This window comes from Drosophila mauritiana, chromosome 2L, assembly GCF_004382145.1.
Source record: "Drosophila mauritiana strain mau12 chromosome 2L, ASM438214v1, whole genome shotgun sequence".
In the NCBI taxonomy this organism is placed as follows: Eukaryota; Metazoa; Arthropoda; class Insecta; order Diptera; family Drosophilidae; genus Drosophila; species Drosophila mauritiana.
In genome coordinates, this window is record NC_046667.1 from 2,719,210 (window position 1) to 2,732,545 (window position 13,336).

The window sequence follows — 13,336 nt, forward strand, 5'->3', positions numbered from 1 at the left end:
ATATAAGCAGAGTAGTAGCAGATGGTAATCTACTTTCAAAAAACTATTCACAAGAGCCAACAATTTTTTGACGTTGAAACTATTATAATTATTTTTATTGGTCCTTAATATTTGACGCAGTTGACAACCCTAAATAATTTCAAGAAGTCCTTCAGACTATCGGTCATACACCTTTCAAAGTTATCGCACGCCACCTCCTTGCGTTATCGATACACGGGATGTACGCAATCAGCCATCGCTAATAAAGTATAATAATAAGTAATTAAGAAAATTTATGCGCTGATTTAAGCTGCCGATGAAATGGATACATACTCGGTGGACGTGGTGTACCAAGCAATCAGCGCCCTCTTCCAGGGCAACAATCCCAAGGAGCAGGAGAAGGCCAACAAATGGCTGCAGGACTTCCAGAAGTCGGTGAGTGATAGTCGCCCGGTGTACGAAATCTTCGTGCGAATGCTAAGTTTTTTTTTCTGGAATCCCTTAAAGATCTATTCTTGGACGATTGCGGACGAGCTGCTGCACCAGAAGCGAGACCTGCACGCCAACTACTTTGCTGCGCAGACCATGCGGAACAAGATACAGAACTCCTTCAGCGAACTGCCCCCGCACACGCACGAATCTCTGCGGGATTCGCTGATCACACACATAGGCCAGATCGACGAGCAGACGGACAATGTGATTGTGACACAGCTCAGTCTGGCGGTGGCCGATCTGGCCCTGCTGATGGCCAGCTGGCGGGAGCCGATCAACGATCTACTGGTGACACTGGCGCCGCATCAGTGCGCCATCTGGCCCCTGCTGGAGGTACTCAAGGTGCTGCCCGAGGAAATAGACTCACGGTATCTGCGGCTGGGCGCCAACCGGCGCGAGGAGGTGCACAAGCAGCTGGACGCCAGCGCAGAGTGCGTCCTAAAGTTCCTGTGCATGTGCCTACAGCGGGAGGATCTCGACCAGCAGCGCGTGTGGAATGCAGCGTTGCGCACCTACAGTGCCTGGCTGGTGATCCATGCCTTTCCCGTCTCGCACGTGTATAACAACGCCCTCACCCAGCTGGCCTTCCGGTTGCTCTCGCTGCCCGAGACCAGTGGAAAACTGCACGACAATGCCACCGAGTGCGTGTGTGCGCTGCTCTCCTGCATAAACACACGACAGGATAGCGCCAGCGATCCGGAGTCCTCCTTCGAGGCGCAACTCTTTGGAGCTGTCTGCATGCTGGAGACTCCCTACCACTTGAGTGTAGCGCACGAAGACACCGACAAGACGATCAACTACTGCAGAATTTTCACCTCGTTGTGCGATGCCTTCTTCTACGATTTATTGGCCGATGCCCAGAAGCCGCACTACAGTTTGAAAGGACTGGATCTTGTGCTGCTTTGCGTCGGACACTTCGACTACGAGGTGGCCGAGATCACCTTCCACCTGTGGTACAAGCTCTCCGAGGATCTCTTCCAGCGCAACGAGGATAAGCTGACGGTCCTCTTCCGCCCGCACATCGAGCGGCTGATCAGCGCCCTGTTTCGCCACTCACAGATGGAAAGCGACCACGACGGGCTCATCGAGGAGAACAATAATTTCTTTGTGAGTGTGTGATATTTGGAGACTTAGGACTTTTAGCAGTTTTAACTAAATTAATAATAATGGTTTGGATTTAAGTGTACTAATCTTAAAACAATTTAATTGCAGGACTTTCGACGCAAAGTCTCAGATCTGATAAAAGACGTGGCCTTCATAGTGGGATCCGGAGCGTGCTTCAAGCAAATGTTTCATATCCTGCAAGCACCAGAAACTACGTGGGAGTCCACAGAGGCAGCACTGTTCATTATGCAGAACGTGGCCAAAAATATACTTCCGTACGTATGAAGCTGTGTATTACCATGTCAGATTTAAAATACTTACCTTGCAGAGATGAGAACGAGGTGATCCCCAAGGTGGTGGAGGCGATTCTCAATATGTCAGAGCAAACGCACATAGCAGTTAGGTACACTGCGATTCTACTGATCGGGGAACTGTGCGACTGGATTGAGAACCATCCTGAATCCCTGGAGGCAGTCCTCAACTTTTTGCTGTATGCCCTGCAGCAGAAAAATGGCTTGGCGCCAGCTGCGGCCATCGCATTGACTTCCATTTGCTCCGCCTGCCGACAGAAGATGGTGTGCCACATCAGCGGTCTTGTGGAGATCGCCCGCAGTCTGGACAGCTTTCAAATAAACAACGATGTGGCAATAGGATTGCTAAAGGGCATATCGCTTATACTGACACGCCTGCCACGCGAGCAACTGCAGCCTGCTCTGCGGGAAATCGTCGGCTTCCAGCTGCAACCACTGGCCCAACTGGTGGACAGCACTGGCGGTACTGCTCAAAAAGGTGAGCGCACCGATCCCGTTTACTGGATAGATCGCGCCTGCGCCATTATCCGGCACACGAATCCAGACGTTCCCGACAACGTAGAGCACCCCACTGTAGCTATTCTGAACGACGCCTGGCAGCTGATATCCCGGGTGATGGATAAGTACCAGAGTGACCTGCGTATCATGGAGCGTACCTGCCGACTGATTCGCTACGGCATACGGATGGTGAGAAAGCAAGCAATGATGCTGGTGGAACCGCTGATCAAACAAATGGTCGTGCTGTATTCTGTGCAGCACCACAGTTGCTTCCTCTACGTGGGATCCATCCTGGTGGACGAGTTCGCAAAGTCCAGCGAGTGCATTGGCGGACTGTTGGAGATGCTTCAGGCATTCATAGAGCCCACCTTTGGCCTGCTGCAGATGGAGAACGGCCTGAAAAATAACCCCGACACAGTGGATGACTTCTTCCGTTTGGCATCGCGTTACCTAGACTGTTGTCCCCACCAGCTGCTCCAGAGCAGTCTCATCACGCCGATCTTCCAGTGTGCGCTAATAGCCTGCTCCTTGGACCACCGCGAGGCCAACTCGTCTGTGATGAAGTTCTTTATCAACCTCTTGGTTTGGGGCAGATCGAATAACCACAGTCGGAACGCCGAGTGCCGTCCCTTGGTGGTGGAGCTGGCGAGCCAGCATGGCGGTGCTCTGGTGATGAACCTGATCCAGGCGTCCGTCTTTCAACTGCACTCCTACATGCTGGTGGATGTGGCCGAGGTACTCCACGAACTGAAGCAAGTGGTGGGCAACGAGCGGATGCAGCCCTTCCTGGCCCAAGCGCTGGAGGCACTGCCCAAAAAGAACAGCGGTGGCTACGTGACAGCCACGCAGCAACAGCTGGACGAATTCAGTAGCACAGTTCTGAGGTGAGGATTTGCCTTCAAACGTTTTGTATTTTATTCATAATGCATTATATTTCTTTTTATAGAGCGGACACAACGAAAGCCATTTCGCAAGCCTTGAAAACCTTCACGCGACTGTTTCGCTAATCAGAGAGATGAATGAGTTTGGATTCGGATGATTCTGTACATTTTGAATGATGTATGTAATGTGGCAAGGGTGCTAGGAATTTGTTAAAAACGCACGTACCCCTCTATTTTTAATATAGTTGAATCGATTGTTTGACGTCATAAGTTATATATAATTTGATTTGTACATTTTGAGTGCGGTCAAGAGATCCTCAAAGAATTTAGCAGTAAGTTATTTACATCAGCGTGCACTCCTAGCTCTAAGTTGGAACCCTAAAATGACTCACAAACAAGCATAGGCATAAGGCAAACCATTAAATATATACCATTTAGATTTAATTGACCACATTTGTTCTGCAAAACACTTGAGTATAATATTTATTTATTGAAAAAGCAATCACAAGGCATTGGGCTGGAAGTAAAAAAACAAAAATCTCTGGGAGCTGTGTTCGTTCGACTTGTCTGATGTTTCCTCAGGCTGATATGGAATTCTAGGCTTGGATTTTTTGAGACACTGCGACATGGACATTCGATGATGCGTTTGTGATATAAGTCACAACTCCTACTGGGTACAAACTACACAGACGATTGAAGATATCAAACAATACGTAACGTGAAACATAAATACGCTTAAACTAACCTTTAAGTTACCAAAGCAGTACGTTTCGAACATAACCTTCTTGTTTCGGATTACATTTAGTCGCAATATTAATGTAAGCTATTTATAAGTACCAATTTTAGTTAAAATATTTAAAAATCTCTGATTTAGTTCTAAAAATCGAACATTTTAATTTGAAAATCACAGTTTTAAAATAACGAATTAAACATTTAGACGAAGAGACGTAGATACTTTTTAAAAATTGTTGGCTAAAATTGGCTTTTGTGACACACTGTTCGCCAGAACGGACTACTTTGGAGGACAGCGTGGGTACATATGGGCGCTACCTCAAAGGTTGATAAATACTCCTTTCACCTTAAAACTAATTGCACACATTATCTAATTGCACTTTCCGCCGGACAGCTAAAGACTACAGAACAAAATATTAAACTAATGGATGAAAATTGTAGCGGAGATTCGCGGTTCAAATTGTTTCAGTGCGAGGATCGATCTTGTGAATAGCCTGCATGAGGCTCTCGGTGTTCGCCGTGTTGATGCCCTGCTTGGACATGTCAGTCAGTCGGTCGGTGATTGGCTTTTGGTCCTGGCCGCGCTGCCACCTGAAAGGAGGAGATATCAGATTAGTCTTTTCCTTAATACGGAAGAATTCGATTGCACTCACCACAGATGGGCGCAGGTGTGGAGCAGGGGAATGTAGAGCGGCAGCAGATCAATATCGCACAATGTCTCGAAGCGACTCAGTGCCAGCAGGGCCCACCTCTCGGCCGCGTGATGAGGCACTGGGGATGAGGTGCAGGCAGCCACCAGACGGCAGAGTATCAAAAGCACCGGCCTCGATCGATTCATGTATATCTTGTTCAGCAAGCGGAAACAGTTCTCCAGAATGGGTATGGCCATCTCGTTACGCCGCTCATCCAGAAACTGGCACGCCCTGGTCAGTTCGTCGTGCTGGAGAAAGCGCAGGAAGTACTCCGAGTCCCGGAGCATCGCCTGGCTTGCCACATACGTGAGGAATGCCTCGAAGGCCGCACTCCGTTCGCCAATCAGCTCGGACTTGAAGTTGCCCATCAGGACCTTGGCTGGGAAGTACTTGTTGGCCATCTCCGCCGGATGCTGCCGCTTAAGGCCCACATAGAGCTCCCGAAAGTCAGTGTATCGGCGTTCAATCTTTGCCGGCTGAGTGTCCTCCGTGGCTCCATCCTGCTTCACAGTGAGCTCATAGACCACGAACCGCTTGATCTTCACATCCTCGCCATCGGGCGGCATTATGTGGGCCACCAAGATGTCAAAGCGGAGCACGGTGCTCCCATCCGTGGTCGGCTTATACTCCGCACTTGTGGCTCGCTCCCAGACACCTAGGAAGATACAGACAATATTCGCCTTAGAGATTTTCCACTGTACCTTCATATTTGGCGAGTGTGAGAAAATGGTTACACAAACCTTTTTGGAGCGCCTTATCAGATTCGGGAGGGGGAATGTCGAGGGCCGCCGCCTCGATGGCTGGACTGTCCAGCTCATCCGGACCGGGTGGCTCCCCATCGAAGGAAGGCTGGTGGTGCAGGCGCTTGGCCATCACGGCGTGAACTGGGGGAGAAGAAAAACCAAACCAAATGAACGACGAACTGCTAATTGGAGGTTTCACTGTGCTCACTGGGCATACGGGTTCTATGAATCTCTTTGTGATTTCTCACTGGGCTGCTGTTTTCGATCTGCAGCTGGGCACTTGCAATTCGCTTCTGGTTTACGGCGGATTATGCGGTTGGCATAGTTGTTGAGTCAATTTACAGTGACTAATTCCGCCCCAAACAAAAACATTGCAAGTGGGACGGAGGCCTTTGTTTTGTGCGTGTGAATCCCGCATAGGCGGCTTCTAGAACACCCTACGCGGGTATGGCTCTTAGGAAACGTTTCGAATAACTATAATCTAAACCTTTAAATAATATTAAATATTTCTATAAATTGCATAATAATTTACTAGGCTAACATCTTTATTGGCTCTAATACATATCGTGTACTTTAGCAACAAGTTTTTTTGAATTAACAGACTTTATATAGTAGGGTATGAAAACATTAGTACTTTTCAATCTGGCAGCCTTAAAAGAAGTAACTTCAAAAGTGGTCATAATATACCCTTTCATTAGTCTAGTGGATACCACTCATAAAGGCTAACTTTGGTTTATGTATACAAATTGAAGCAAAGGATTCGTAACTGAGCAATTAAGTTATGATTTAAGGATTCCCATTTGTTTGGATAATTCTCGCGGTCTCAAACGCTTGTATACTTTTGCTTGAACCAAAAGCTAATCTACTCATCTATGTAGGGTATGTACACTACTAAACCGTACAGTGTGGCAGCCCCAATGACACTTTGAAAGTCTGGCAACTCTATGCGAGTCTGCTTCCTCTTCCCAAGTAAACCAAAACACCCACAGAGCAAAAGAAAAACCAGGAATATTACAAAGACAAGATGACGTTGCCCGAGTTCTTTGGCTGCACCTTCATCGCCTTCGGACCGCCCTTCGCCTTGTTCGTCTTCACCATCGCCAATGACCCAGTACGGATCATCATTCTGATTGCGGCGGCATTCTTCTGGCTGCTTTCGCTGCTGATATCTTCCCTGTGGTATGCCCTGATTCCTCTGAAGGAATTCCTGGCTTTCGGCGTGGTCTTCTCGGTGTGCTTCCAGGAGGCATTCCGGTACATCATCTACCGGATACTGCGCAGCACGGAGCAGGGATTGCATGCCGTGGCGGAGGACACGCGAGTGACGGACAACAAGCACATCCTGGCCTATGTCTCCGGCTTGGGATTCGGCATTATATCCGGGATGTTTGCACTGGTCAATGTGCTGGCTGATATGGTGAGTCCAGCAAAGGTGCGTTGTATGCTCCGAGTAATGACAAATCTCGTTTTTCAGAGTGGTCCCGGCACCATGGGTTTGAAGGGCGGAACTGAGCTGTTCTTCGTCACCTCGGCTGCCCAGGCGTTGTCTATTATCCTGCTGCACACCTTCTGGAGCGTCATATTCTTCAACGCATTCGACACAAACAACTATATTCACATAGGCTATGTGGTTGGCAGCCACCTGTTCGTCTCCTTGATAACTCTGCTCAATGCCAATGAGCTTTACACGACCACTCTGCTGATAAACTACTTGGTCACCATACTTACGGGAGTCCTGGCCTTCCGGGTGGCTGGAGGAACCTCTCGCAGTTTCAGAAAATTCATAACATGCCAGTAAACAAGCTCCTAGTATTAACCGCCTAGTTAATAGCTTTTGTATAACATTATTAAAAACAAATTACCTTGTATATGCTCCATTAGTAACGCATTCTATGGACTTAAATCCCTATTATTAAACGGATTACTTGAAAGAATGAAAATACATTTAGATCCCTACGACTTTCCCAATAAATATACACAGATCTATGTTTAAGATACATTCCTTTTAATGAGAAAAAACTACTAGGACTAACACAATGCTTAGTATGCCATTAACTACTGGCTATAGTCCACTTTCCTGACATTAATGCCGTAGTCGGCCAAAGCCGGCTGCAGGTCCTCCATGGTCAGGGTGAACTTGCGGTCTTTGGCCTTCGATCCTCCCGGTGTATTGGTGGTTTGCATATGGGTGCGCGCCTTGGAGTGCTGCAGTGCATCGTCGATGATGTCGGACATGTACTTCTGGGCGGCGAGGCTGATCAGACGAACGATGCGCTTGTCGTCCGACTGGAAGCCTCCCATGTTCAGATAGTGCGAGGTGACTGCATCCGGAATCAATGGAGTATAATCCTCCAGCTGCGACATGAAGTCGCTGAGATGCGAGGATGGTGTGGTCCGATCCCGATCTCCTCCGCCTCCTGAGGATTGTCCATGACTGCTCGCGCCACCGGCGCTGTTGTGGTAAATAATTCCGAAATTGGAGCCCACCATCGAAAAAAATGTACAATACAAATTAAACACAGTGCAGAAGTAGTGATGGGAGATGCTAGTTATCGAATTATTCCGTATTGTTGCTGCCAGTGCTATCGATTCTTCTAACGGATCGTCATCGATTACAATATAAACATACACACATATACACGCCAGCTGAGATAACAAATTTCTGGAAATAAACAATTAAAAAGTGGAAAACAATGGCTTCCGATGGCGAGGACATCACCGTAACACCCGCAGAATCAGTGACATCGGCCACGGACACCGAGGAGGAGGATATAGACTCGCCACTAATGCAGACCGAACTGCATTCCGACGAGGAGCAACTGGACGTGGAGGAGGTTCCTCTGACGGCGGAGGAATCGGAGATGGATGAGCTGGTGAAGCAGCTGGAGGACTACTCGCCCACTATACCAGACGCCCTCACCATGCACATCCTGAAAACCGTATTTATATACCGGAAACTATTGTTTGTAGCATTTTTAATATTCCATTGAATCTCCAGGCTGGCTTCTGCACAGTGGACCCGAAGATAGTGCGCCTCGTCTCGGTGTCCGCGCAGAAGTTCATATCGGATATTGCCAACGACGCACTGCAGCACTGCAAGACGCGCACCACAAACATCCAGCATTCCAGCGGACACAGTTCCAGCAAGGACAAGAAGAACCCCAAGGACAGGAAGTACACGCTGGCCATGGAGGACCTGGTGCCGGCTCTCGCGGACCACGGCATCACCATGCGCAAGCCGCAGTACTTCGTTTAGATTTAGTTAAGCTCTAAAGTTTTGATTTGTGCACACAAATATATCTAGTTTTCTTTAAGTTGTAAAAACATTTTAGCGAGGCACTTTATTAGACAAACTAGAAATTTGGCGCTACGATGTTAAAGAATTTGTTAGCCAGCTCAATGCCGAAGAAGCAGGCAGCGTTGGCGGGGAAGGCTCGGAGCATGATGGGCGTCACGCCGCGGTACAAGGCCAGAGGTCCATCCTTGACAATCAGATCCTTGAAGACACTGCGAATGCCGTGCTTGTAGGTGCCTTCGGGAGCCGATTGTAGGCGGCTCTTCAACACATCGGCTGGCATGCCCAGAATCCAGTAGGCCATGCCCGCCACTCCACCTGCGAAAATCGTTGAGGCAGTGCTGATTTGGCCCGTCTCTGACTTCGATTTGGCCACATCCTGCAGCGCCTCGTAGACCAGGAAGTACAGGCCGTTGGCGGGCAGATCCCTGAGCATTGTGGCGCAGCTGCCCTTGAAGACGCTGCGAAGTCCACCCTCCTTGTAGAGCTTGCCGGCGCAGTCGATCATGCCGTTGTACTTGCGCTCGCCACCCTGACCCTGCTGCGTCTGCAGGAGCACCTTGATGCGCTCGCCGGGCGCCATTATCAGGGTGGAGAACAGGCCGGAGAAGGAGCCGGCCACGAAGATTTGCGGGTAGGTCAGCTTGGCGTCCTCGCCGCGCTGCTGCAGCCGCTTGCCCAGCGCGTAGCCGGCGAAGCACATCGCAAAGATCGGAGCAACGCCCGTCAACGGTGCGGACATGCCCTTGTACAGACCGCGGACGCCCTCATTCTTGATAGTCTTGGCCGCACAGTCGAAGGTGCCGCGGTACAGGGGCTGCTCACCCGGCGCTGGACGCGGCATGGTCTGCAGGCGCACCTTGATGGTGTCCAGCGGATGGCCAGAGAGCACATTGCAGATCCCACCGAATCCGCCCGTCAGGAAGGACTTCACTGGATTCGCTTTGCGCTCCGTGGACACGTTCTCTGTGGTGGTCATGGCGACAGGTAGCTACTGCTGGTCTTTTCTGCTCCTCCTTCACCTTCACCTTCACGCCCGGCAGCTGTTCGATTTCGAAACTAGTGTTGTTGTTTTCTGGCAAGTCAAGTGGATTATTGGAATTTGCACCTAGCCGATAGTTTCGAACTAATCTTGAGCATTCTATAGCGATAAGGAGCGCGGCAACATTACGTCACAAGCTGCTGACGTTCCCACAGATGCAGAGAACCTCCAGATAAAGATACTGCACTGATATCACCAATTATTGCCACGGAGCAACTTGATCTTCCGATCAGAAGAGCAGTTTTTCTGGTTTGAAGATCTCTATGATTTCCATATGTTGCAGCAGAGTTCAAAGTCCACCTATGTGCACCTCCTTCTAATTGGATTTTCACTGGCCCTTCAGCCCTAATTAATTAAAGCGATCTATGGCACTAAAGACTTTTGCATTTCCCTGTAATAATTTGTTAGTTTTTTTTTTTTATAAATAACATTATAGCGACGCAGGTGTGAGAGCATTCGAATACCCTAAATTTGCCGCCCTGTGTGAATTGCCTGAAAACCCAGTTGGCAGCGCTCTTTCGATGTTCTTGTCAACCGGCCGGAATTTCTTTCGTGTTTTCAGGTGAGTTCGTGCGAAATTGTCTTAATTATCTTAAGTGCCGCGATTATATACTGTATTTACGGTGCAGCTCTCGCCAAATAGCCAGCTGCAGTGCTAGAATGGCAAGCGAAGTGGAAAAATCGCAAACGGCAGCCGCCAGTGAAGACACCATTTTCGGCAAGATTTTGCGCAAGGAGATCCCATGCAAATTCATCCACGAGGATGATAAGGTGAGATCGCGGTCCATTCGGTTGGTAGAAAAAGATGTTACCTTTCGAATCTTCCACAGTGCGTTGCCTTCCACGATGTGGCGCCCCAGGCACCAACCCACTTCCTGGTGATTCCTCGCAAGCCGATTGCCCAACTCTCGCTGGCCGAGGATGGAGACGCCGATCTGCTGGGACACCTCATGCTGGTGGGCCGCAAGGTGGCCAAGGAGCTCGGGCTCGCGGACGGCTACCGCGTGGTCATCAACAATGGCAAGCACGGCGCCCAGTCCGTTTACCACTTGCATTTGCACTTCCTCGGCGGCCGCCAGATGCAGTGGCCACCAGGATAAGAAGCAGCCTGTTGCAGCTAGCAGACCCAAGATCATTTACAGCACATAGAATTATTGAAATACACTATGTAAAATGCTAAAATAAAGTGTTTTCAATCCGCCATGTTCATAATTCCTATAGGAAGCTTCACTTAAAAACCAGAGAGCAGGACATTCCCTATGCTTACCTTTCGTATACGTACTACTTAATTTTTCCATAAATTTTATTAAAAAATTGATGGGAAACTAAAAAATAAAAGTTCACAAGTGGCGGAAACTCAACAGTGGAAATCGCTCCTTAAACTCGACGGCTCGGTTTAGGAAGTCGCGCAGTTTGCCCTGATTACGGCTCTTGTCCGCAAAGGTCTCGGGATCCAGGCAGTTGACGAGCATCTCCTCGACGTTCAGCTGGTGGGCAATGCTGCCGCTTCGACGCAGTGGTCGTCGCATCAGCATGTCCAGCTTGGTGCCCACCACCAGAATGGGCACATGGTGGCGTTTCAATATGGAACGGATGCGCAGATGGCGATACTTGCAGATCAGTCGCAACGGATCGTACAGCCAATCGTGCAGGCTGTCCTGCGAGCTAAGGTCCAGCATGCTGTACACGAGGACGATGCCGTCAATATTCTTATAGAAGCTATCGCGCTGATGGCGGCACATGCGCCAATCGCTATTCAGGTCGTAGAACTCCACAAAGTACAGGATATCCGTGGTGTTGGGCGTACTCTGCATATACGGGTAATTCTCGGAGTCCTCCGACGAAGAGGGTGTGGTCCAGGTGGGCGTGGGCGGCAGGATCACCGGCTTGGGATACTCATGCATCCGCACCTGGACATGCCACGAGTCCTCGCCAATGGTTCGTGAGGCTGGAGTGGGCGTAGTCTCCGTAGTGGCCATCAAATTGGTCAAACTAGTCTTGCCCACACCTGCAAACGGGAACGAAACACAATTAGGAGTATCCAATGGACATATTATGTATAACTCATGTTAGCCCACCTCTGTCGCCCAGCATCAGGATACGAACTGTGGGCACATCCTTGAGCTCTTGCTGTTTCATATCTGTTTTTATCGGAGTGTCTTTGAATCGTGTTTGTGTTCGTGGAATCGAAGTTTCACACTACGCAGTATCCATGCTTAGCCGATACTAATTGGATCCTCGCCTGCTCCGTTTCATTTCTAATTAAATACGAAAGGAATGCAAGGTGATGCCACATTAAGTGTCCAGTGCCAAATGGCAGCCAATCAAAGTAGGCCAAGATTTGTTTTGCATTTGAACCCGAATTCTGTGCAAACAAAGTTCTACTAACGTGGTTGCGCCAACAGTAATCGCTGTTGTCGATAATGCTGCGCCAGTCTATCGAATGCTTCGATTCGCCATTTCGAAAATATTCGAAATCCGCCGCTTGCCACCGCAGTTTCCAAAGTAAGCCTACTTTGTAGCTCAATTGTGGATATGAAGTGTCCGGCCTTGGGAAAATATGAAACAGTCAGCTTAATTTGCATGAGATAAGCAAAATAGCACATGAGCGGCAAAGAGAATAGATGCTATATTCAGTTCCAATATAAATAGGGTGGAATATGATAAGTTTTTGAAAAAATATTCTATCTGATTCATTGATGCAATAATACTTAAAAAACATTAATAATCTGGCTGGTAGTCTGCAATAATGCAAACTACACATCTATAAAGTGTGACTACTTATTTTAAGCAAATAAATCCAGAAAACTGCTATTCAGCCATCCTTTGTTGTTCCTTGTAAGTTTTGCTTAAAGCGATAAAGTCCGAGCTGCAGCCCAGAAATAAAGGCACGCTGTTGGTTTTCAAACATTTGTTTATTGTTTATAAACATTCCTCTGTGTCGTTCACATCGCTAGTGTTTTACATAGATCTTCTATCTGTGGCGGTTTCTTTTGTCTTGGGGTTTTTTTTCTTTTGTAGGGGGTAGTACGGTTGTGGCGAATTCTGGGATCCCTTCGGCTCACCTGCGATTCCAGACAGCCGTGCACAGGGGTCAGAGTTCACCGGAGTGTGTGGGGGTGTGTGTGTGTTTTGTTAAATTCTTTTGCCTCGGAAATAAAATGCTATGCTTGTCTTGCAATACAGTTGCACATTAGTGTGTATATATATATGCAGTTTATTCAGTAATATTCTTCATTAGCTTGCAAATCGCTGCTTGCAGAGCCTCAATTTAAGATTCGTTTGGTAATAGTATTTAAAACATATACATATTACTATCATATATGGGTTTGCTTTAGTGTTACTCTTTGTTTTGCCATATAGTAAATATAATTTATTTAAAATTCAAAAACAGCTATAAACAGTTTATCGTAAACAACAAAACTCCGGAAAGAGTCATAAAATGATATCCGCGAGTGTAAGTGCTGGATGAGTTTCTGTACGTGTAGGTATATATGTATAGGTATATATGCATGTAGGTATATAGCGTCTGGATCTGAACCGAAGGATGGATAGCTCCTGGGAAAA

At 48.1% G+C, this 13,336-nt stretch overlaps 8 protein-coding genes across 9 annotated transcripts; 4 read left to right on the forward strand and 4 right to left on the reverse strand.

The window, feature by feature from the left end:
- The first annotated feature begins 209 nt into the window (after positions 1-209).
- LOC117136001 (transportin-3) lies at positions 210-3,709 on the forward strand. Its single transcript, XM_033296619.1, has 5 exons — positions 210-414; positions 487-1,578; positions 1,684-1,850; positions 1,904-3,268; positions 3,331-3,709. Exons 1-5 carry the CDS (start codon positions 301-303, stop codon positions 3,389-3,391), a joined length of 2,799 nt encoding a protein of 932 aa, XP_033152510.1. The 5' UTR covers positions 210-300; the 3' UTR covers positions 3,392-3,709.
- Positions 3,710-3,735: 26 nt separating this feature from the next.
- LOC117136050 (sorting nexin-21) lies at positions 3,736-5,843 on the reverse strand. Of its 2 annotated transcripts, none has more exons than XM_033296706.1 (4): positions 5,650-5,843; positions 5,430-5,573; positions 4,651-5,344; positions 3,736-4,588 (listed from the first exon to the last, which is right to left on the reverse strand). In XM_033296706.1, the coding sequence occupies exons 2-4, from the start codon at positions 5,560-5,562 to the stop codon at positions 4,453-4,455; spliced, it is 963 nt and encodes a 320-aa protein (XP_033152597.1). In that variant the 5' UTR covers positions 5,563-5,573; positions 5,650-5,843; the 3' UTR covers positions 3,736-4,452. The 2 variants fall into 2 exon arrangements, with proteins under 2 accessions (XP_033152597.1, XP_033152589.1); XM_033296698.1 differs by having other exon boundaries at positions 5,641-5,842.
- A 525-nt stretch (positions 5,844-6,368) lies between these two features.
- Positions 6,369-7,300, forward strand: LOC117138166 (gamma-secretase subunit Aph-1). The gene is made up of 2 exons (XM_033300051.1): positions 6,369-6,849; positions 6,907-7,300. Exons 1-2 carry the CDS (start codon positions 6,457-6,459, stop codon positions 7,228-7,230), a joined length of 717 nt encoding a protein of 238 aa, XP_033155942.1. The 5' UTR covers positions 6,369-6,456; the 3' UTR covers positions 7,231-7,300.
- A 116-nt stretch (positions 7,301-7,416) lies between these two features.
- On the reverse strand, positions 7,417-7,985 carry LOC117138189 (transcription initiation factor TFIID subunit 10b). Its single transcript, XM_033300092.1, has one exon. The coding sequence runs from the start codon at positions 7,920-7,922 to the stop codon at positions 7,488-7,490; it is 435 nt and encodes a 144-aa protein (XP_033155983.1). The 5' UTR covers positions 7,923-7,985; the 3' UTR covers positions 7,417-7,487.
- A 62-nt stretch (positions 7,986-8,047) lies between these two features.
- Positions 8,048-8,758, forward strand: LOC117138175 (transcription initiation factor TFIID subunit 10). Its single transcript, XM_033300066.1, has 2 exons — positions 8,048-8,371; positions 8,431-8,758. Exons 1-2 carry the CDS (start codon positions 8,126-8,128, stop codon positions 8,686-8,688), a joined length of 504 nt encoding a protein of 167 aa, XP_033155957.1. The 5' UTR covers positions 8,048-8,125; the 3' UTR covers positions 8,689-8,758.
- Positions 8,742-10,170, reverse strand: LOC117138148 (congested-like trachea protein). The gene has a single exon (XM_033300029.1). The coding sequence runs from the start codon at positions 9,704-9,706 to the stop codon at positions 8,786-8,788; it is 921 nt and encodes a 306-aa protein (XP_033155920.1). The 5' UTR covers positions 9,707-10,170; the 3' UTR covers positions 8,742-8,785.
- A 53-nt stretch (positions 10,171-10,223) lies between these two features.
- Positions 10,224-10,976, forward strand: LOC117138181 (histidine triad nucleotide-binding protein 1). The gene is made up of 3 exons (XM_033300079.1): positions 10,224-10,331; positions 10,399-10,540; positions 10,600-10,976. Exons 1-3 carry the CDS (start codon positions 10,291-10,293, stop codon positions 10,867-10,869), a joined length of 453 nt encoding a protein of 150 aa, XP_033155970.1. The 5' UTR covers positions 10,224-10,290; the 3' UTR covers positions 10,870-10,976.
- A 96-nt stretch (positions 10,977-11,072) lies between these two features.
- On the reverse strand, positions 11,073-12,298 carry LOC117138158 (rab-like protein 3). The gene is made up of 2 exons (XM_033300040.1): positions 11,848-12,298; positions 11,073-11,777 (listed from the first exon to the last, which is right to left on the reverse strand). The coding sequence occupies exons 1-2, from the start codon at positions 11,906-11,908 to the stop codon at positions 11,110-11,112; spliced, it is 729 nt and encodes a 242-aa protein (XP_033155931.1). The 5' UTR covers positions 11,909-12,298; the 3' UTR covers positions 11,073-11,109.
- Between the last annotated feature and the right edge of the window lie 1,038 nt (positions 12,299-13,336).